We start from the raw sequence: 21,941 nt of genomic DNA, 5'->3' as shown, positions 1-21,941 counted from the left end.
TCCCTCCCTCCCTGACTCTGCTCCAGCTTTGTTCAACTCACTGCGGCTGTCAGAAAACACCAGGCCCTCTTGACATATTCCTTGTCTGTCAATCCCCTAGGCTGCCATTAGAATTAAGCAGATCTCTCTCTCTCTCTCAGGATTCAGTTTAAATGTCACTTCCTCCAGGGAGCCCACCCTAATGTCCTCGCTCCTGTGCCTGGGTTATGTCCCCTGAGTTCTCACTACACCCCGTAATTAGCTCCCCTCACAATGCTTCCCATCCTGGATCATATTTATATCTGTCCCTTCCCTCTTATACAACTGAGTCCCCACTTCCCTGAAGTGGGAAGAGTGCGCCCAGACTTGGCACTGAACAGCACTGACTCTCATTGTGAGGAGGTCTGTCGTTCAGGTTGCTTGCTCTGTTTCCCTGATTGCTCAAGAGCAACAGTATTAGTCTGTCTTCAACACTCCCTGCCAGTTGTTAATCTCTTTATTTTCAAATAATGCCAGATCAAGCCTAGGCTGGGCGCTCGGCATAAGCAAAAGGATCTAGCTTGAATTTAGCACATTGTTTTGTTTCCACTGTATTTATTTTTATTTATGAAATTCAGTTTATAGAAAGCAATAAAAGTCTTTTTTTCTACATGGACCAGTCATCCTTTATAAAATTAATTTGTATGAGTAAAGGAAGTAAATCCCTTTAGAAAAAAACTGATAAGTGGCTGTTCAGGTGTCACATATGGTGATAAATGCATGTGTGCATTGCACGTGCATACATGCATACATCCATGCATGCACACATATACACATGCATGCACACATGCATACAACTGTGAAAGTCACCCTGAATGAATTACATTTCTGCAGCTAAGTCTATGAGTCATGAGATCCAGGGTACTGCGATCTTTATCACAACTACCTTTGTGGTTAGGAGAAAATTTAATTTTCTGCTTCTCAGTTTACTCACCTGTAAAAACAAGAGAATAAAATTGGGCCATAAAAATAAATGATTTCATCTCCCAGATACAAGTCTCTCTTCCTGCTCATAGGGCATGGAAATAACATTGCTGAAAAGGAACCCAGAGGAAGTCACACTTTCTATATTAGAGATCAGACATGTGAAGTGTACAGAGGTTAAGTGACTTGCCCAAAGTCATATTGCAATTTAATGTCAAATTTAAGACTAAAATCCAGGTCTCTTCACCCCGTGGTGAACTGTTTCTCCCTCTATTTCCGAAACTCTCTACCTCTATATACTTCCTTCCCCAGATAAACTTGTCAAATGAGTTACATTTTACTTAACAAAGCACAAGCAAACACACACACACATACAGACACAATACAAAGACATCTTAAAATTATGAAAGAGCAAATAAGAAAAGGATAAAAGCAATATTAGGTTTCAAAGCATTAACACGGTTGGATAAGGAAGTAATATACCTGAAAGCTGAGAAAACATGTTACAGGGTTTTCCACAGTGTTGTAAGTCCTTCTTGGTTCTTTATTTAGATTAGATGCAAGGAGCCAGGAGCCAGGCAGACCACTAAATGTGGGGGAGGATTAGGGTAAAGAGGGTAAGTGATTCATCTTTGGCTGCTATATACGTATAATAAAACCTGCTTAAACAGAGACCACATCCAAACACCATTTCACTCACTCTCTGTGGATCATGAAACACAGCATCAGCATGATTCCAGGGGATATAGTCACCACATTTTTTAAATCGGATTTTCAGACATGTTTAAAGACTATTTCAGCAGAGTAATTTGCATACAGGATGTATTCACTGCAATGATATAGAACAATGTTTTTCTCATTTAAAAAAATAGTTTTATCCTTGTCTTTGGAGATGTGCTAAACATTTTTATAATTGACCTGGTTAAAGGCAAATTTACCAGATTTACAGGTAAACCAAAGTGCACAGTATCAGAAAATTTTAACAAATTTCCCAGTGAAATGTAAAATGGATAGTTATTATGCCCTTCACCTAAATACATACACACACACACACACACATATATATATATGTACTTATGTGTGTATTTATATTTGTAACAATTGAGAAAGATCCAATCAAACAGAAACTCATGTGAGAAGAGGTCTCAACTGATCATAAGCTCAATGTGAGCCAATGGTGAGACACAGCTGCTGGAAAGAAGAAAAACCTTAATGCAACGTTAAAATAGTTACATGTAGTACAGTAATGACCTTCTGTACTCTCTGCCCACTGGCATATACCAGTTATAGCAACCATACTCAGGGGGACAGACATTGGCATCTGGCCAGAGAGAGTAATAGGTCAGTGGGGAAAAGGGAGAGGGTCTGTAACCTGAGACAAACGGGGAATGGTTCATGGCATGGGTCCCAGGGCCAAGCAAGCCTTCTTCAAATACAAGATGCACAACCATTCTGGAATGCATGTGCCCTTGTTGGTCTCCCTGGAATGAGGCTGAAAGGACTCTGCATGGGAGGTCAAACTCATCTTCAACACTCCTCCCCGCCTGGGGATTTTATGGTTTGTGGTGAGAACAAAACCACATCTGTCTTACTTGGTAGTGAACTAGGTCACTTCATTTCCTTCCTGGAGAAGAATACTCTAGAGTCTAGGGTGTTTTGACAACCAACAAGCTACTAAGAGAAAATAAGATATACTGATGTGTACATAACCTTGGTGAGTAGAAGATGCAATGCTGACTCAACTTACCCCCTCATCCCACTCCACCCCACCACCAACCATCTGGCTGGCCCAAGAAGCTCGAAAGTAAGGCAGAGGGCCTGACAGTAAAATCAAAGCTGTTGGGTGTCAGGTGGTGAGCCCTATGGCAGATATTCTTGCATGTTCCCATATTTTAGAGCAAGGGTGAACCACCTCCATCAGGCTCACTTGAGATGCGCATTCAAAATGCATGTTCCTAGGACATCTCCCAGATCTACTGAAGCAGAATTATTGGGGTAAGAACCAGAAGGTTCATTCTCAGCAAGCTCCCCAGATGATCCCTTTGCATACTCTGAGAACCATGGTCCCCAGGTAGGGCTTCTCATGCTTTGGTGAGCCTTAGAATCACCTGGGGAGTGGGGTAAAGCTAGGGCTCCTGGGCCCAGAGATTCTGCTTCAGAGAACTCCTGATTCCATTATCAAATAACTCAGATACTGTGGTAGGCAGCTTCTGAAACAGCCCCCAGTGACTCCCCACCTCCTGGTATTCACACCCTTGGTAATTCCCTCCCTTTTTGAGTGGACTAGACCTAGCGACTCACTTATAATGAATAAAACAGGCAAAACTAGTTGGATGTCACTTCTGAGATTAGTTAGGAGAAGACACTGACTCCCTGTCCTGGCTCTCACCCCTGTCCTTCTGACTCTGATGAAGCAGGCTGCCATGTCATGAGCTGTTCTATGGAGAAGCCCAAAGGGAAGGGCCTGTGGGCATCCTGTGGCCAACAGCAAGAAAGGAAATTACTCCTGCCGATAGCAATGTGAGTCTGGAAGGATCCTTCCCTAGTTAAGCTTGAGAAGACTACAGGTGCAGCGGACGCCTTGATCGTAGCCCTGTGAGCCACCCTGAGCCAGAGGACCCAATTAATTCACACTCGGATTCCTGCCTTCCTGCAGAAGCTGTGGGATAATGAATGTTTCAAGCCACTGGGTGTGTCATGCAGCGACAGACAACTAATAGAGAAGTTTCGTGCAGGAGCAGCCCTGGAATCAATACCCCTTGGGATTTAACCTTCAAGTCTCCTACCTCATCTCTCCCTATTATTAAGGAGACACATGTGTGAATAAATGAGCAATATTTAATGACATATACTATTTACATGTAATTTAGGTCATAATTTTCTTAGTGCTCAATTTTTAAGCCTTGGCCCTTGGGAAGCTTCCCCAGGGTGTCTGGGAGGTTATGGGAGGGCAGAGCCTCAGGGCAGGATGGAGATGGTGAATCTGCATCAGACCTCACCCCCTATGCCTTCCAACTGGCCATTCTGAGGCTGTGTCTTCTGAGCTAAGAGCAGGTGAATCCCTGCCTGCCAGTCCCTATGAGCAGGAGTGGCATCTCCTCCGGCTGGAGAGAGGGAAGAAAGAAACGACCAGTTTCTTTGCTGGCAAGGGGAGGGTTGTCTTTCCCTGAGAAAAGTCAGTGAAGGGAACAAAGTGCAATCTGCTTGCTTCTCTCCAGTGCAGAGCCTGATTTCTCCACTGAGGGAAGGGGACAGCTTTTCTAAGGCGCAAGGATTCTCACTTTCTCTAGAACTGTGTGTCTAGAAAACGCACTTCAGGGTCTGTATTGTGGAAGGGCCACAGTCTACCGGAAAGGCTCTACCCACAAAGCCAGGACTCCTAACCCCTGCTCCACCATCCACTCCTTGTGGGGTCCAGGATGAGCCCTGTCCCCTTGCACTATGCTCTTCCCACTGTGAGCCGAGAGGCTGGGCCAGGTGATGAATCAGATCCCCCGGATTAGTGTCGAAGAGCCTAGGGCAGGGAGGTAGCTTCTGGCCATGGCAGCTGGTCAGAGATGGTTTAGCTGTCCTCACTCAGAGAGCCAGGCCCCCTCCACTCAGCCACCGGGCCCTCTCCGAGGAGCGCCCAGAGGGGCTGCTGTGCCACAGGGGGCTCCGGCAGACGTTGTTCAGCCTGGTCCTAATGGTGTCCTCCAGCTCCTCGTCACCCAGAAGGACCGCTGCGGCCAGGGCCAGCCAGAAGTACTCAGTGGCATCGTGGGCATCCTAACCCCAAGGCATGGGGGCAGAGAAGAGACAGCATTAGCCGACTTTCCAGGAGAGGCTGGGCGGTAGTGCTGGGAACTCTCAGAACACTGGATTTCGTCCGCCTGACTTCCTTTCCCACTCCCTTCTCCTGGTTCCTTGGGGGAACTCCCCTCGCCCGCTCTGCTGCAGTTCTGTGACATTGCTAACCCTGGTGGCCCTCCTCCCCAGGCACAAGGGTGGCACCTCACCCAGGCTCAGACAATCATGAAGCAGCATCACCTTGGGCACAGAGCTTCAGGAGTGTGTAAATGACTCAAGCTGACCTGTCCCCGGGGCCTTTCAAGTGTGACCTAATAGACAAAATGGTCCCTCACCCTCTTAGATGTGGGCTTGAGCCTGCCAGTATCTGGAAGGGAAGAGGCCAAGATACCAAGAGAAGTAGAAACATACAGAGCCAAGAGATAGAGAGAGAGGTGGGGAAATTCATGATGACATTCGAGTACTAGCAGCCAGAAATTAAATTATCTGAAATTAAGTTTATATCTGAACTTCCCAGTTCCTTGAGCCAATAAATCACCTTCTTTGCTTAAACACGTTTGTTGTTTGTTTGTTTGTTTCTTTTCATTAAAGTGTAGTCAATTTACAATGTTGCATTAATTTCTGGCTGAGAGACGAAGTGGCCACAAAAATCACAGCAGGGAAAGGAGGGAGAGGAGCTAGGAGCTGTGTTCTCAGCAGAGACTGGAGCCTCTTCAAGGTCTCCAAAGGGACTAAGTGGAAAGAGCTATTGTGTTCCCAGAAGAGCCACTCCCCACCCTATGAGACAACACTCCCCATCTGTCCCTCTCTACTCTACCCTGAAGGCTCAGGGTCAGGGAAGAATATAGGTGGACAGCAGCCCTTGGATGAACCTGGAGCCTGGCTCTTACCTTCAGCTGGTGGTAGGTGAGTCGGCCCAGACGATAATACACCTTGGCGTAGTATAAGGCCTCCTTGGGACTCTGCAGCCAGGGTGGACAGAGGGACAGAGTCTTCAGGTAGCAGTCCTCAGCCATCTCGTACATGTGCAGCGAGTGGTACACAGTAGCCAGACGGTGGAAGGCCACCAGCTCCTGCCTCTGATCTCCTAGGAAAGGAAGACTAAGAGAGATAGCCTGCAGCTGACACTTTACAGCATTAGTTCACTCATTTGCTCTGTACAATCTCCTGAAAGTCTCCAGGGTATCAGGGACTAAGCTTGGGACACAGTAACCAAGGAGAAGAGGTCCTGCCTGCATGAGGCTTATTATTGCATAGGACACAGACAGCCCTCAAATAATCCCACAAAGGTAAAAGTACATCTGTGATACGTGCTGCAGAAGAAAACACAGGGATCTATGAGAGTGGCTAATTGGAATACGTGTGCTAGACGAGGTTTTCTGGATGATTTCTGAAGAAAACTCTCTCCTTATTGCAGATGTCCCTGTAACTCAGGATTCTGGGGAAAAATTATTTCCAAATCCCTGTGATGGGACAGGTGAAAAGACTAGCTTGATAGAGTAGCTAAGAATTCCCGACAGTGTAACAAATGTCTTCTCCACGAGAAAGTCTCTCTTCAGAGAGCTCTCCGCGGCTGCCATGAGGAGTCGCCACCCTCTGACCCTTCACCAGCTTCTGGTCTCAGATAAGCTACTCACTTTTAACTCACGCTTTAGAACCCTGGTGTCTAATGAATCCAGAACGTGTTGTTTTGGTTTTTGGTGGGTTTGTTGTTTCAATAACAAACTCCTTTAATACAAAGTAGCCTTTTAAAGAGAACAAAGGCTTCCAATTTTGTTTCTAGAGTATTTGCAAGGTGGCTGCTTGATGCAATCCAAAAATATCACTTTTAAGCTTCAAAGGGCCAAAAGCCAAAACTAAAACAGAAAGTCCAAGGGAGAGAAAACTCTCTGATATGGAAGAATCCAGTCACAGGGAAGTGCATAAGAAGGGTGGATATAGCCTCCTTTCAGCTTCCATCCAGGGAAGTATAAAGAGTACTCCAGAGAGAGCTGCCTGGGCCCCCAAGGCCTTCCTGAGATCAGCAGACAGCCACTCAAATAAGGTTTTCTACAGTAAAGGGAAAGGTAGGAAGAGAAGAGAGAGAGCTCTGAAGTACAATTAGACACAATAAAGTCCGGTTCCATCCACATCTCGTGCCCTTGAGAATGTCCAGAAGTCCCTTCCAGAATCATCACAGAAGATTTCATTTGCCCCTACATCTAATCAAGGCTCCTCTAAGCAAACCTGCTTTTCCTCAAGCACCAACATTCAAGATGGGTTTATCTTTCTTTATTCTGCCTTTTTTTTTTTCTGTCTTAAGGACTTATATTGTTTCCCATTAGCTTTTGTTGTAAATGCAAGCTATTTCAGCTCCTTGATGAGTTAGGTCAATGGTAATCTGACCTTCATTTACATTTCAATTCCATATGGAAAATGTACACTTGACTAATAATTAACCAATTAAAAAGTTAATGCACAGTGCTTTTGTAATGGGGCATTGCCTGTGCATACGATAGTAAATGGTATTAAAATACCATTTACTGTACTCAGGGAATAATATCAAATATAATATAATTAGTGTGCACAAGTAACACTTATCAAAGACTTATTATGTACCAAGCACTGTGCTGAGGGTTCTACCTGGATTATATTTGGTCTTCATAGCAACTGCATGATGGGGGCGCCATTTGTAATCCTGATTTGCCCATGACAAATGTGAGGCTTATAGGCTTTAAGCAACTTGCTTCACTGGGGGCTCCCTAACAGTTGGACCCAGGATTTGAACCCACAGAGTCTGACTCCAGAACCTATGCTGTTCCGGCTTTGTTGCCCCTCCCTGGGGAGCATCACTACTCCCATTCAATACACTAGACAGTTAGGACCACCTACCTGCAATGGTGCTGAGTCTGGCTGCCAAGGTGGCAAATTCCAAAGCCTTCTCATAGCCTTCCAGGCTGATCTGCAGCTCCGTCAGCTTGTTGAAAATCCGAAGCTCAGTTCTGACTGCCTTCATCCTCCTTGCTAAGGGAACAGCCCCAGCCTGAGAACAGAGTCACAAGAAGCCTTAGTCTAGCGAGAATCACTGGTAAGTACATTACTCTAGGAGGCTATATTATATCCTACTGCCAGGAGTAGGGGGGATGGCAGTGACTAAAATGAGGGGGGAAGGATGCGATATTTCCACGCATGGCTTTTCTCAACCTACTCTCCTGGTCCTTGCTCTTAGCTGCTCTGCCCAGACCTTAGAGGTGGAAGAACTAAAGGTCATCAGGCCCCCTGAAACTGAGAGTAGGAAAGAGAAGATGACTTTCCCCAAGGTCACATGGGAAGTTATCTCCCAGTTATGTGCTCCCTTAGCACCCATAGTGCTAATGTACAAAGTACACACATGGAGTATGTGCATAGTGCCTGAGAGGGCCCAATAAATAGTCATTTCTATTATTTTTATTATGATAGGATTAGGGGTAGGTCACTTCATCTCTCTGAGTCTTGGTTTTCTCATCTATAAAATACATATGACCATGACACCTCAACAGTCAGGATTGTGTTTCTTGTTCACCTGACCCCAAGCTCAGTGCCTGGCACATCTTGAGTGCTTGATGGATGTTTGATGACTGAATAAACAACTGAACAAGCAAATGAATGAATATCTGAATAAGTGAAATTTAAGGATCAAATAAAATAACGAGGTTTCCCAAACTTCAGTGATGAACAACTATTATGATTTTTGAAATATCTGCTTACCATTTGGACATTTATTTAATTAAGATTATTTCTTAGATTAACTGTCTTTTATTATCTTGCCTCATTCTTTGCAATAATATCTGTGAGATTATGGGTTTGCTGAGCTGGTATTATACATTTTAATTATTAAAATATATTTTAATACATCCTTAAGCAAAAGTGTTCCTCCATTGACCAGTCATCTCCCACCATGCCAGCAATGGTACCTAGGAACATTCTGGCCAACAGAGAAGTGTGCTACAAACTGTGAAGTACCATGCACCTAAAAGATGTAATTATTACCGTGTGTTCTCCCAGGAAGGATAGTTTTATCAAGTTTGAGAATGACAGACTTTATTGGCTCCTTCTTTGAGAGCTGCTAGACTGAAGAAAGGGAGAGCATGTGGGCACCGGATGTGGAAGGGACAACAAAGAAATACCATAAGAGAGGGGAAGGGACCCCAGGCTGAAGTTCACGTGGCCCTGCTCACGTTTGTGCCAGGGCCTGGCTGGGATACCGTGGACTAGAGCCCGGGACTTACGCGGTAGTACTCCACCGCACGATGCCTGTGGCGGGTCCCATTGAAGAACACATCACCAGCCTCTTCGTAGAGCTTGAGAGCCAGAGAGGGTTCCTCTGACTTCAAGGCTTTCTGGATGGCTGCCTGGATGGGACAGAGACTGTTGTCACAGGTGGAGAGAAGGATGATCGAACATCTATAGGACTGGCAGGAATGAGACCCTGATCTCCTGGCTTAGCCCTCTGCTAAACTCCCCTGAACCCTAAATGGTCTCCCACACTCAAGGCTGGTAAGAAGCCTCCAAGATTCCCTAGTCCAGCATTTCCCCATCACGCCATGAGAGATTACTTTGGTGGCCCAAGAAATGATTTTTGGCAGTACATAAACTTCTTTGGTTTTAATAGTTAAGTATTATTTTAACGTGTTTTTTAAAAGATTAATAATAAATCAAACCTCTGATTTTAGATAGCATTGTTTAGTGTAAAAAGCTAAGTTGATGTGAAGTTGAGTCAAAGAAAAATCAGTAAATAATGGCACAGAAATTCAGCCGTAAAAACTGACAACATAACGCCATTTGCAGCGACATGGATGTTCCCAGGGAATGTCATTCTAAGTGAAGTAAGCCAGAAAGAGAAAGAAAAATACCATATGAGATCGCTTATATGTGGAATCTAAAAAAAAAGAACATAAATACAAAACAGAAACAGACTCATAGACATAGAATACAAACTTGCGGTTGCCAAAGGGGTGGAGGGTGGGAAGGGACAGACTGGGATTTCAAAATGTAGAACAGATAAACAAGATTATACTGTATAACACAGGGAAATATATACAAGATCTTATGGTAGCTCACAGCGAAAAAGAATGTGACACTGAATATATGTATGTTCATGTATAACTGAAGAATTGTGCACTACACTGGAATTTGACACAGCACTGTAAAATGACTATTACTAAATTTTAAAAAATTAAATAAATAAATAAATAGAAATATCATACAAAAAAAAATGGCACAGAGGTATCTGAATATGGCAAAACCATAAACTTGACATATAAATGACCGAAGTTTGGAAAACGGTGATCTCATTCAATACCTACACTTTCCAGATGGAGAAACTGAGGCTCAGAAAGAATAAGGAGCTTTCAAATTCACATCAACAGTTAGTGGCAAACAAGTGCTAGTGTCTTTTACCCCATTACCCTTCTCCTGGCCCTTATGATCTCCTTATAACTCAAGCAAGCTACCTCATATCACACCCAAACAAAATGTGATGAGGAAGCAGTACAGGCCTTAGGGAGAGAACGGCTCACCTTGGTGGAAATGAGTGCAGAAGCACAAGTCAGGTGGCAGCCTAGAGTTGGAGGGCGGGGACTAGTTCTGACCAGTGAATCCCTGGGGCAAGACCCCTCAGTTATTTTTATTGCATATGCAGTTACACAAAGATAGTGAGTTGGAATCCTGGAGACAGTTCTGCCACCCAGCAGTGAAAAACCCCAAAATCTCCCTCTGGACCTCGTCTGCCAGGGAGTGAAAGGCAAGACTGAATTGTCTGCTTTCTGATAATTCTTCCAGCTCCAAAATCCCAAGGCAGAATACAGTCTGCGAGTGAAAGCTTTAAGTCACATCGCTGGTGTGCAGGTTTCCCCACTTACTAGCTCTATTACTTCAGGCAAGCTCCTCAGCCTCACTGAGACTCATCAGTCACATGGGAATTTCAGCAGAAACTGCTGCCGCATTTTAGTGAGGATTAAACTACATCACGCATGCGAAGTGCTCAAAGTCTCCTGGGCATAGTAAGCCTTCAATCAATGTTACACAACCATTTTTAAGTCTTGGTGGAAGTGAATTTGTCTGAGTGTAAGTAACAGAGTAAGGGTAAGTAAAAGGGGAGAAAATGAGAAATAAGAAGGAGAAAAGATAACAGGCATATTTTTGATGGAAGAAATCTTCTTATATGCCATCACAATGTCAATATTGTGCACATAACAGTAGAGATGATGATAAAATATCGTTTACTAAGCATTTACTAGGTCCCAAGCACTTAGTAAATACTTATAGATGCATATGTGTTTACTGTGCAAATGTTATACCTAATCTTTCCCAAAGGCAGGTCCACCCATGAAGAAACTGAGCCCAGAGAGCTCATGTAGCAAGCTTACGGTCACACAATTCATAAGCGATGGCCTTGTGATTTGATTCCAGGCCTTTCTTTCTGCAAAGCCCATGTCCTTAATCACTACGCTACGCCATATCTCAGATATTAAAGGTATGCAAACAAAAAAAATCATAAAAGAACAACAGTGTTAACACCCAGCATACAACAACCTTGCCTCAAACTGCAGCAAAACTCTGAAGTCATGTATCGAGTTTTGGAAAGAGAGATAAAACTGACATGAGAGATGAGCAAGCCTCCCACCACGTTCTTTGAGAGCTCACACATGCACGTGGGATCTGCCTTTGTGTGAGTCTCTGTATGAGTGTGAGTGTGTTCACTGCCGCTTGTGTTCAGCCTGCCAGACTGCCCTGGTTTCCATCTCGTGTCCAGGGAGCAGCCCAGGGTTGACTGCCCCTCCAAGGACTGGCAAAGACACCACGTCTCCCTAGTTCCAGCTGACCCCTCCGGAGGGTAAACCTGCCTCCCCCCACCACCCAGGTCAGCAGATGAGCTCTGCCGGAGGCCGACCTGCAAGTACAGCTCCACCAGTTCATCTTCCTGCATGAGGTAGTGGAGTCGCCCAGCCCCAAGCCAAGCCTCAGCGGCCTTGTCTTTCTCCCCCAGGTCGATGAAGATACGCAGACTCTCCTTGATGCAGGTGAGGGACCTCCTGAGGGACCTGGGAGAAACATGGGTTCATAGAATGTGAGGGTTCAAAGGGGCCCTGAGTCACTCAGCAGAGGAGGAAACAACATTGTTTCAAATCACACAGGGAGATCAGGGACTGATATGAATCCTGGGTCTGCCTCAACCAGCTGTGTGACCTTGAGAAAGTGCAGAACCTCTTTGTGCTTCGATTCCCTATCTGTAAAATGGGATATAACTGTACCTGGCTCAAAAGATCATTGTGAGGATCAAATGAGATAGAGTCCTTAGAAGAGTGCCCTCCATAGAGTAAGCACTTGATAAATGTTTAAATGTTAGTTATCACTGCTATTATTACTGGCCCACAGTCCATTTATCTTTCAGCTACACTACAACATTTTTTTCATAAGCACCTAACACAGTGGATGCCAAATGCATATTTATTGAATAAATGTACAAATGAATGACCATAGTGGTAACTAAATTGTCAAAAAGATTGTGAGGTTTGCACAAGGAGAAAAATCAAAGAAGGGCAAAAGTTCTGGTGTTTAATGGAGTACTCTTTAACTTTCTGGAAACTGTGTAGAAAACTCTTCCCCCACGTCAAGGATTAATGAAGAAGGGAGGCATAGGTAATGCAGGCTGCACAGGTTCAGAATTCTAGAACAAGAAGGAGCACTGAGCACCATCTAGATAGTAGTCTCAATTCCAGCAGCAGTTAGAATCATCCAGAAGCCCTTTACAATGCAGACACAGGCAAAGTCACCACTGTGTGGACATGACAAGCTAGCCTACACTCTAGGGATGTGGCTAAAGGACCAGGATTTTGTCAAAGCTCCTTACTAGTCACTATTGTGACTCTATTGTGCAGCTTGGGTTGAGATTCTCCCCTGATTTTATAGATAAAACCAGTCCCAGAGATGGGAAGTGGCTTGCACAAGGTTTCACACACTGATCCTGTTTCTTGCTCTGTTTCTCTTTATTACCATTTGCTGTTCTGGGAGACCCTTGGGCTACGGTCATTTTCTCCAGGTCCCCAAGGAGCAAGATTTGGGGTATTACAGAGGGGTAAACTCACAGAGCAGGCATTGGATCCTGGACTTTTCCTCTCTGAGGTCACTATGACTGAACAGAGAGGATGTCAGTATTCCTCTCCAGGAAAAACCCCACGGGGAAAGGCAGGACTTAGAAAGACCCAGCTGCTCACACAGCATCCTCAGGACTCCATGTGCATGGATTTTCCAAAGATCAAGGCCTCCACCAAGACTTCACCTGATCCACAGCTCCAGTAAAACACAAGTGCCTTATGGTCTAAAATTGGGAAGTGGTCTCCAGCTTCCTTGGTTCTTTCTTATCGCCACTCACTACCCCATGTGTTTATCACTACCAGTGGCTATACTGTTTCACCCACCAGATGAGCCACTGGCTTGGCCTGGAATGGCCCAGCACCCTAAGTCCTCCAGCCACCACCTGCAGGCTGTAAGTGTGACAAAGCTCCCAAACCAAAGAAGAAAGGAGTACAGCGGGTGGAACAGCATCGATTCAGTCTTGAGCCCAAGTCTCATACATTTCTGGGCCAGTGACACCTGGGCCCTGCCATGGTATTGCCTCTCCTCCAACTCTCAGTCTACTCTTTTTCTCATTTGTCCTGCTCCCAGGGTTTAGTCTCTATGGTTGAGTCTTTGTTTCTTCCTTCCTGCCTGGACATCAGCCATGAGCCCATGGCCAGGTGATGACAATGCACCTACATTCCCAGACTTCCTCTTACCAACCCCTGCTGGGGTTTTCCAGATCCCTGCCTTGCCTAGATCAATGCCTGACCTCTGGCCAGAGCCCAGCTTCAACTAACTGGTCTTGCGCTGTTTCCATAATAAGAACTGCCACTCACCAGGGGCTGACCCTGTGCCAGGTGTTGAGATACAAAGTTTCAGTACATATTCTCTCATTTAATCCTCATAGAAACCCAAAGCCATGAGAATTCTTAGCCCACTTTGTAAATAAAGAAACCCAATGAGTTTTTTTTTAAACTTATCCAAGTTCATATTGCATACTTCTAAAGCTTCATGTTAAGCTCTCTGCTGTTTTGTCCTGTAATAATGACAATGACAGTAACAGCATGTGCTAGGGGATATACACACACAATCTTCTCTAATCATCACAGCAGCGCTAAGAGAGCAGTACTATTATTATCTCTGTTTACAAATGGGAAAAATGAGGCTTTGAAGGGTAAGTGGACCAGGTAATAATCCCTGCTTAAACCAGGATCTAACCCTGACAATCGGACCCCAGAGTCCCACACACACCCTCAAGCAGTGCTCAGTATCTGTCCTAGAAATCAGCATTGTGAAGGCTTTTGCTCCACTTTAACAACCTCAAAGTTTTGAAGGACATAAGCTACCTCAAGCCTTGAACAAAGTGTCCTCATTTGCAAAAGCTGGGTGGTGATACATATCCTAGCCTTGTGACCAAATGAGAACATGTCAGCAAAGGAAATTCTTTCCTTGGTTAGGATTCCAGAAATGTTAGGGATTAGTTGTATCAGCTATAGTGAAAACCAAATGTTGAAGCATTTCTCCTTCAGTTCCATAGGATTTAGAAGAATCAAGATAAGAATAAAAGCCAGGAATAATGACTTCTACGCTCCTATTGTACTGAGATGCAAAGAATCATTGTTTTGTAAAGACCTGTTGCATACAAGGCATTTTTTTCTTTCCAAAAAATAACACGTACATCCTTTATGGCACTGAGCACCATTTATATGATACCTTGGGTGATTATGTACATAATGTCTGTTTCCTGAACTAGAAGACAAGCACTGTGAGCTCAGGGACTGTATCTCATCTGTACAGCTTTTAGCAGTGTCTGGGCCATAGGAAGTACTCAGCAAGTTATTTGTTGAATCGATCCAATTGGGCCACAAAGTTTTCGTGGACCCCACCTGGTTCAGCTCTAGAGCTCAGTCTGTAGACAGCCGATCATATAGTCTGTGTTGTGCCACCTGGAAACAGAAGGCAAGACCCTCTAAAGACCTCTCTCACTGAGAGACTGAAAAACTTTATCAAACCAGATTCTGTAGTTATCACCCTGGAGACAGAGAGAGCAAGACTCAGAAGGTATTGAACAGACAGACAGCAAAGTGTGCCAAGGCAAAATCCTAAAGGCTGAGCCAAAGTTTTCATCATCTGCTTGCCACTCCTTAGTACCCATCACCAAATCCTAGAGAAAACCTTTCAAATAGGAGGAATACAAATGAGTAGAAAGGCAGTATGGGTAATGAAAACCTCCTTAAATTGAGGAGTCAGGGATCTGCACTAATGCCATAAAACAGGTGGTATCAGTGTTAGAGCAGGCAGATAGCTAGATATAGCAGAGAAAGGGAGACGCCAAATGGCGGGAATAGACAGAAAAAAGGAGGGGTATGGGCCAAATGGCAAGAAACCATACATTTTGTAAATTGCAGGGGGTCCTTGGGCAGACAGAGAAAATCAGGAACCTTTAGACTGAGACTAAATCACACATTTGGGCTGACAAGCGTCCTGGAGGCAAGCAAAGAAAGGTAGGAAAGGGCGGGAGTCTCCAGTGTCTGAATGTAACATTATGCTCATTATGTCCTCATTACAATAAAATTAGCCTTGCAGATTAGAAGTACCCATTATGCCGAAACGAGGATACTTCCGATCCAGACTAAATAAGGACAAAAATCCCTCTTCCCCCTCAGGAAAGTGGAGTTGGGATGGAAATCAGGGAATACAACCCCAAACCCTTCCCTCCCCAATGAATATTCCACCCATTCATTTTGACACTCTATATAACCAACTTGCCAAAGAAACTCAGCACAGCTGCTCACCCGAGCACCTGCTCTCTCTCTCTGAGCATGTACTATCTATCCCTTAATAAATCCTCACTTTACTTTCTTAACTTCCAAGTCGCTGAATTCTTTCTGCGACAAGAACCTAATCGCCAGCAACATAAGCAGTCTAGACCCTCTGTAGCAGGCAGGGGTCACAACAGAAAACAAATGAGGCCATTCTCATCCATACAATTCTGAGAGGTTTCACCATATAGTCATCTACATCTGTTGCTTATGGAGAGTGAAAATTATTGTCTGAGCCGGCAGAATACATACAGAGTAGTTAAGAGCACTCACTCTAGGCGAAGGGTTGGCAAACTATGACCCATGAGCCAAATCCAGCCTTCCACCTGCTTTTGTAAACAAAGTCTTAGGGGAACACAGACACATTCATTTACACATTATTTATGGTTGTCTTCACGCTACAACTGCATAGTGGAATACTTGTGAGAGAGACCACATGGACAGAAAGCCTAGAACATTTACTATCTGACGTTCGTTAAAAAGTTTGCTGACTCCTGTTCTAGACACAGACTGGGTATAAATCTCTGCTGTGTGCCTTCGTGCAAGTTACTTGGCTTCTTTAGCTCTCAATTTCTACAACTCTTTCTCCCTCATATGGTTATCCTGAGATTGCATATTGTTTGGTAATCAGTGCATGCTCACTGAACACCTTCTGTTACTATTATGAACACCATTTTCACTACAGTTGCTGACTGTGCTCGTCCTGCAACCACTGACCCCTACCCAACCTCCCATCCCCTCCTAGGGGTCAGACTGGATTCTTCTCTCTCCTTTAGTACATACACTCAGAGAAACACCAAACTTGGTCTGTTAAACAGAATGTCTTTCAAATGTGTCCTCACTTTTCCATTGCTATGGCTATTCCCTTGGCCCCAGATGCTATTCTTTTACACTTCTTTACTTTTGAAAATCTTTCTTAACCCTCAAGGTCATCTTCAAATGCTACCACCTTCATGAAGTTTTCCCTGACAGATCTCCCAACTCTCAGCTGAAAACATTCGTTCCTCGCCCTCCAAACCTGCCCCTGCAGATGTCTGCCACCTCGCCCATGAACATTTCCTGCCTTTTCCTGCTACGGCTTTGAGCTTTGTAAGAATGGAAATCCCATGGGGGGGGGGGGTTTAGTTGAAAAAATGTGTCCATTACATCAAAATTCACTTAATAAGTTCCTCCTAGAAATCAGTGCCAGGAAAAAATTTTCTTCAACAGATACGTTTGTTTATGTTCTTTAATCAGACAGTGAGAACCTTGTATGGTTTTTCCCTTTTTACCTCAGCTACCAGGAAGCTTACAGCTCAATTACAGTAACCACCTCCAGGTGCATGGAAACACCTGTTTATCTATGTCTGTTAGCTGGTCTTTGTTCTTTTTTTTTCATGAGGGCTTTGTAGAAGTAGGTGATTTATACATGCTAAATAAATATAGCATTATAGCAATGTTCTCCTTGATGAAATGAGCATCCCGCAAAGGGATAACCACCTTATGTTTGTAGAGGTTTCCTCTTACACCTAGGGCACTTCCCATCTTCCTCTTAGTATCACTCTTGTTAGTGGGAAAGCAGGAAAAGTGGATGTTTATTTCCTCCCAATTACACAAATAAAAATCTCAGATCTTAGAATTACAGAATATTAGAATTAAAAAACTCTAATCTGGATCCACTTTCAGAACAATAAATTAAGGACCTCCAAAAATCAATCTCCCATAAAAGCTATGAGAACACTGGCAAAAAATTGCCACAACCAAATTTTTCAGAACTCTGGAAATTAACTTGCAACTACTCAGGGAATGGTTATTGAACAACAACAGTTGAATCATGTTAAGAATAGTGAGTTCTGTTGCTTTTTAACTTGCTCTAGGGGCATCTTCTCTCCCCAGCTCTGTGGCAGCCTTAAAAGGTAAAAGTCTCTTAATTGTGGTAGCTGGAAAAATAAACAGCCTAGTAGCCACTGGAAGGGGCACGATGAGTTTGGAATTCCCCAGCATTCTAATCCCAGCTAATTGTCACTATTTTACCTGCCTGGAAGTTCCCTGAAAGCCTCCACTCTGAAGGCTTGTTTTATTTAAATTAACTCAGAGCTCGCTCAGCTCTTTTCCCTGGGGTGTTTGTCCCAAAAGATCAGCAGCAATTGTTTAACACTGCTGCTGCGTGAGGTGGTGAAAACATTTGGAGCAAACAAGAAGCCGACAAATTAAATAAATAAATAAATAAATAAATAAATAAATAAATAAATAAATAAATAAATAAAAGGAAAAATTGGAAATGAAATGTATATAGGAGACTTTGAAAAGCTGCAACATAATCCCAAGAATCTAGAAGACCACACATGTTCAAAACCGTGTGCATGCCCAGGAAACACCTAAGCTTGTTATAAATTAAGATATTAGTTATAACCCCCAGGGTAACCACTAAGAAAATAGCTGAAAGAAATATAGTAAAAGAAATGACAAGGAAGTTGAAGTGGCACAATAGAAAATATCTGCTTAACACAAAAGAAGGAGGAAGAGGAGGAATTTTCAAAAGATACGATACATTAAAAAAAAAACAGCAAAATACATAAATCCTACCTTACCAGTAGTTTCATTAAATGTAAATGGACTGAATCTCAAAAAGTGATACAAATGAACTTATTTACAAAATAGAAACAGACTCATATAGAAAAAACAAACTTATGGTTACCAAAGGGGAAAGCAGGGGGAGGGACAAATTAGGAGTTTGAGATTTGCAGATACTAACGACTATATATAAAACAGATAAACAACGTCTTACTGGATAGCACAGGGAACTATATTCAATATCTTGTAATAGCCTATAATGAAAAAGATTCCTATATGTATGTATATATATATATATATATATATATATATATATATATGACTGAATCACTATGCTGTACACCAGAAACTAACACAAAGCTGTAAATCAACTATATGTCAATATAAATAAATAAATAAATGAATAAATAAATTGACTACTTCACTCAAAAGACAGAGATAGGCAGAATGGATTTTTTAAAAGAAAACAGCAAAAATTATGATTCAACTATATACTGTCTAGAAGAGACAACACTTTAGATTCAAAGACACAAATAGATAAAAAGCATGGAAAAAAGATAAACGACCCAAAAAAACCTCCAAAAAAAGTAGGGTGACTATACTATTATAGATGAAAATACCAAACCTGTCACTAAAGACAATGAAGAAAAGTTTATGACAAAAGAGTTATTCTGTTAGGAAGACATAAAAATTAGAAACATAATGCACCTAAAAATAAAGCCTCAAAATATATGAAATAAAAGCCGACAGAACTGAAAGGAGAAATAGACAATGCAACAATCATAATTGAAGATTTCAACATCCCACTTTTAATAATGGGTAGAACAACTAGACATAAGAACAAGAAGAAATAGAAGACTTTAACTATGAATCAACTAGACCTAACAGACATTTATAATAAGACTACAATGAGTGGCAGAACACACATTCATCTCAAGGGTCCAGGGAACATCCCCTAGAAAAGACCATATGTTAAGACTTTCTCAATAAATTCAGGCCTTCTCAACAAATTCAAAAGGAAATCATACAAAGGATGTTCTCCCACCATAATGGAATGAAATCAGAAACTGATAGCATAAGGAACTTTGGGGAATTTGCAAATATGTGAAAATTAAACAACACTCCTATATAACCAGGAGGTCAAAAAAAATCACAAGGGCTATTATAAAATACTGTGAGATGCATGAACACAAAGATACAACATATCAAAATTGGAGAGAACAGAGTGAAAGCAGTGTTCAAAGAAAAACTTACAGCTGTAAATACGTATATTAAAAAAAGAAGAAAGATCTCAAATCAATAACCTAACATTCCAACTTAAGACACTTGGGGGAACAAAAAGAACAAAGTAAACCCAAAGCCAGAAGAATAAAGAAAAATAATAATTCAGAAAGAAAATGATGCAGAGGATAGAAAAACAATAGAGAAAATAAAATCAAAAGTTGGTTCCTTTAAAAAAATTTTAAGAGGCAAATCTTTGGTTATTCTGACCAAAAAGAATAAAATAACAGACTAGGAACTAAAGTAGGGACATTATCACTAACAGAAATAACTATAGAAATAAAAAGAATACACATAAAAGTCAACTGTATTTCTAACTTTATCAGTGAATAATCTGAAACTGAAATTAAGAAGACAATTCCATTTACTATAGCATCAAAAATTACTTCAGAATATTTAGCAAGAGAAGTGCAAAAGTGATATTCTAAAAACCACAACACACTGTTGAAAGGGATTAACGCATGTAAATGAAAAGACATCCCAGGTTCATGAATTGGAAGGCATGCTATTGTTAAGATGGCAATACTACCCAAACTGATCCACAGATTCAACATTATCCCTATTAAAACCCAGCTGGCTTCTTTGCAAAAACTGAAAATTTCATATGGAAAGACAAGAGGCCCAAAATAGCAAAACAATCTTGAAAAAGAATAACAAGTTTGGAAGACTCATGCCTCCCAATGTAAAACTTACCTTGAAGCTATAATAAACACACTATGTCGTCTAGACATATAGATCTATAGAATAGAATTTAGCACCCAGAAATAAACCCTTACATTTATGGTCAATTGATTTTAAACAGGGTGTAAAAGACATTCAATGGGGAAAAATAATTTTTTTAACAAGTGGTAGTTGGGCAACTGGATATTCACACAAAAGAATGAAACTGGACCCCTACCTCGCACCATAATCAAAAATTAACTCAAAATGGCTGACTGACCCAAATGTAAGAGCTAAAACTACAAAAGTCTAAGAAGGAAGCAAAGGGGTAAATTTTGTGACGTTGGATTAGGCAATGATTTTTTTTAAGTAGATAAACTGAGCTTCATCAAAATTAAAAACATTTGAGCTTCAAAAGATGCCATCAAGGAAGTGAAAAGAAAACATGGATTGGGAAAAATATTTGCAAATCATACATCTGATAAGAGATTTTTACCAAAATATATACAGAACTCTCCCAACTCAACAATTAAAAGACAGACAACACAATCAAAAACTGGACAAATGATTTAAATAGACATTCCTTCAAAGAAGATACAGAAATGACCAGTAAGCACATGAAATGAAGCTCAACATCTTAGTCATTAGGAAAAAGTAAATCAAACCCACAATGAGATGTCACTTCATACCTGACGGCTAAAATAAACAGATGGACAATAACAAGTGTTGGTGAGAACGTGAGAAACATTAGAACCCTCAAATATTGCTAAGGGGAATGTAGAATTGTGCACCTACTTTAGCAGTTCCCCAGTTTATATATAGCAGTTTATATATAGAGAGACGATATGACCCTGAAATTCCACTCCTAGGCACATACTCAAAGAGTCGGAAAAATATATTCAAACAAAAACTTATTCACAAATGTTCACAGCAGCATTAGTCATAATAGCCACAAAGTGGAAACAATTCGTGTTTATAAACTTACGACTAGATAAATAAATGTGACACATCCTTCAGTAGATTATCACTCAGAAGAAAAGGAATGAAGTACTGATATATATGACACCATGGATAAACTTTGAAAACATTACCCTAAGTCAAAGAAGCCAGTCCCAAAGGGCCGTATCTTGTATGATTCCATTTACATGAAACGTTCAGAACAGGCAAATCCATAGAGACAGAAAGTAGATTATAGTGGTTGCAGGGCTAGGTGGGGGTTGATTAATGAGGACTGACTACTGATGGGTATAGGGTTTCTTTTGGGAGTTATGAAAATATTCCAAAATTAGACAGTGGTGATGGTTACGAAACTCGGTGAATATGCTAAAAATCACTGAATTGTATACTTACAAGACTCAATTTATGTTAATATGATTGTATCTCAATAAACTGCTATAAAGAGCTCATTTCAGGACATTCTTCTGTAAGATTCCTGAGTAGCCAGCCTGTGCTTGAATACTTGTAATTTTGACACACTCACTCTCATATAGGGTAGACTGCTCTGTTATCGGACAGTTCTTTTGAAAATTGTTCTCCTAACCATCTAACCATTGAATTCCTCACTACCCATCACAGTACCCAATACATCAAAAGGATTCATATAGTAGGATGAAATTTTGAATCATTTCATAGTGACATTTTTAAATGAAAAAAACAAATAACAGCAGAATGTATCATGTAACAAATTTTATCAGATCCCATTTAACTAAAAAGTGCATATTATTTATACCTAATGTATATTTAATATGGAGAATATATATCATATATAATCTTTCATACGTATGGAATATTCTTGATGGATATTTAAAAATCTGT

At 41.8% G+C, this 21,941-nt stretch overlaps 1 protein-coding gene across 3 annotated transcripts in view; it reads right to left on the bottom strand.

Annotated features, from left to right (window-relative positions):
- Nucleotides 1-2,005: 2,005 nt before the first annotated feature.
- The window catches only part of SH3TC2 (SH3 domain and tetratricopeptide repeats 2), a 58,748-nt gene continuing 38,812 nt past the window's right edge, over nucleotides 2,006-21,941 (bottom strand). For all 3 annotated transcript variants that reach the window (XM_006204465.4, XM_072955072.1, XM_072955078.1), the window contains 5 exons: nucleotides 11,642-11,792; nucleotides 8,979-9,101; nucleotides 7,603-7,753; nucleotides 5,622-5,818; nucleotides 2,006-4,710 (listed from right to left, as the gene is read on the bottom strand). In XM_006204465.4, coding sequence (XP_006204527.1) covers nucleotides 4,519-4,710; nucleotides 5,622-5,818; nucleotides 7,603-7,753; nucleotides 8,979-9,101; nucleotides 11,642-11,792 — 814 coding nt within the window. In that variant the 3' untranslated portion in view covers nucleotides 2,006-4,518. The remainder of the gene's footprint in view (nucleotides 4,711-5,621; nucleotides 5,819-7,602; nucleotides 7,754-8,978; nucleotides 9,102-11,641; nucleotides 11,793-21,941) is intronic.

This window comes from Vicugna pacos, chromosome 3, assembly GCF_048564905.1.
Source record: "Vicugna pacos chromosome 3, VicPac4, whole genome shotgun sequence".
In the NCBI taxonomy this organism is placed as follows: Eukaryota; Metazoa; Chordata; class Mammalia; order Artiodactyla; family Camelidae; genus Vicugna; species Vicugna pacos.
The sequence above is the reverse complement of the archived record's forward strand: the minus strand, read 5'-3'. Positions and strand labels throughout refer to the sequence as shown.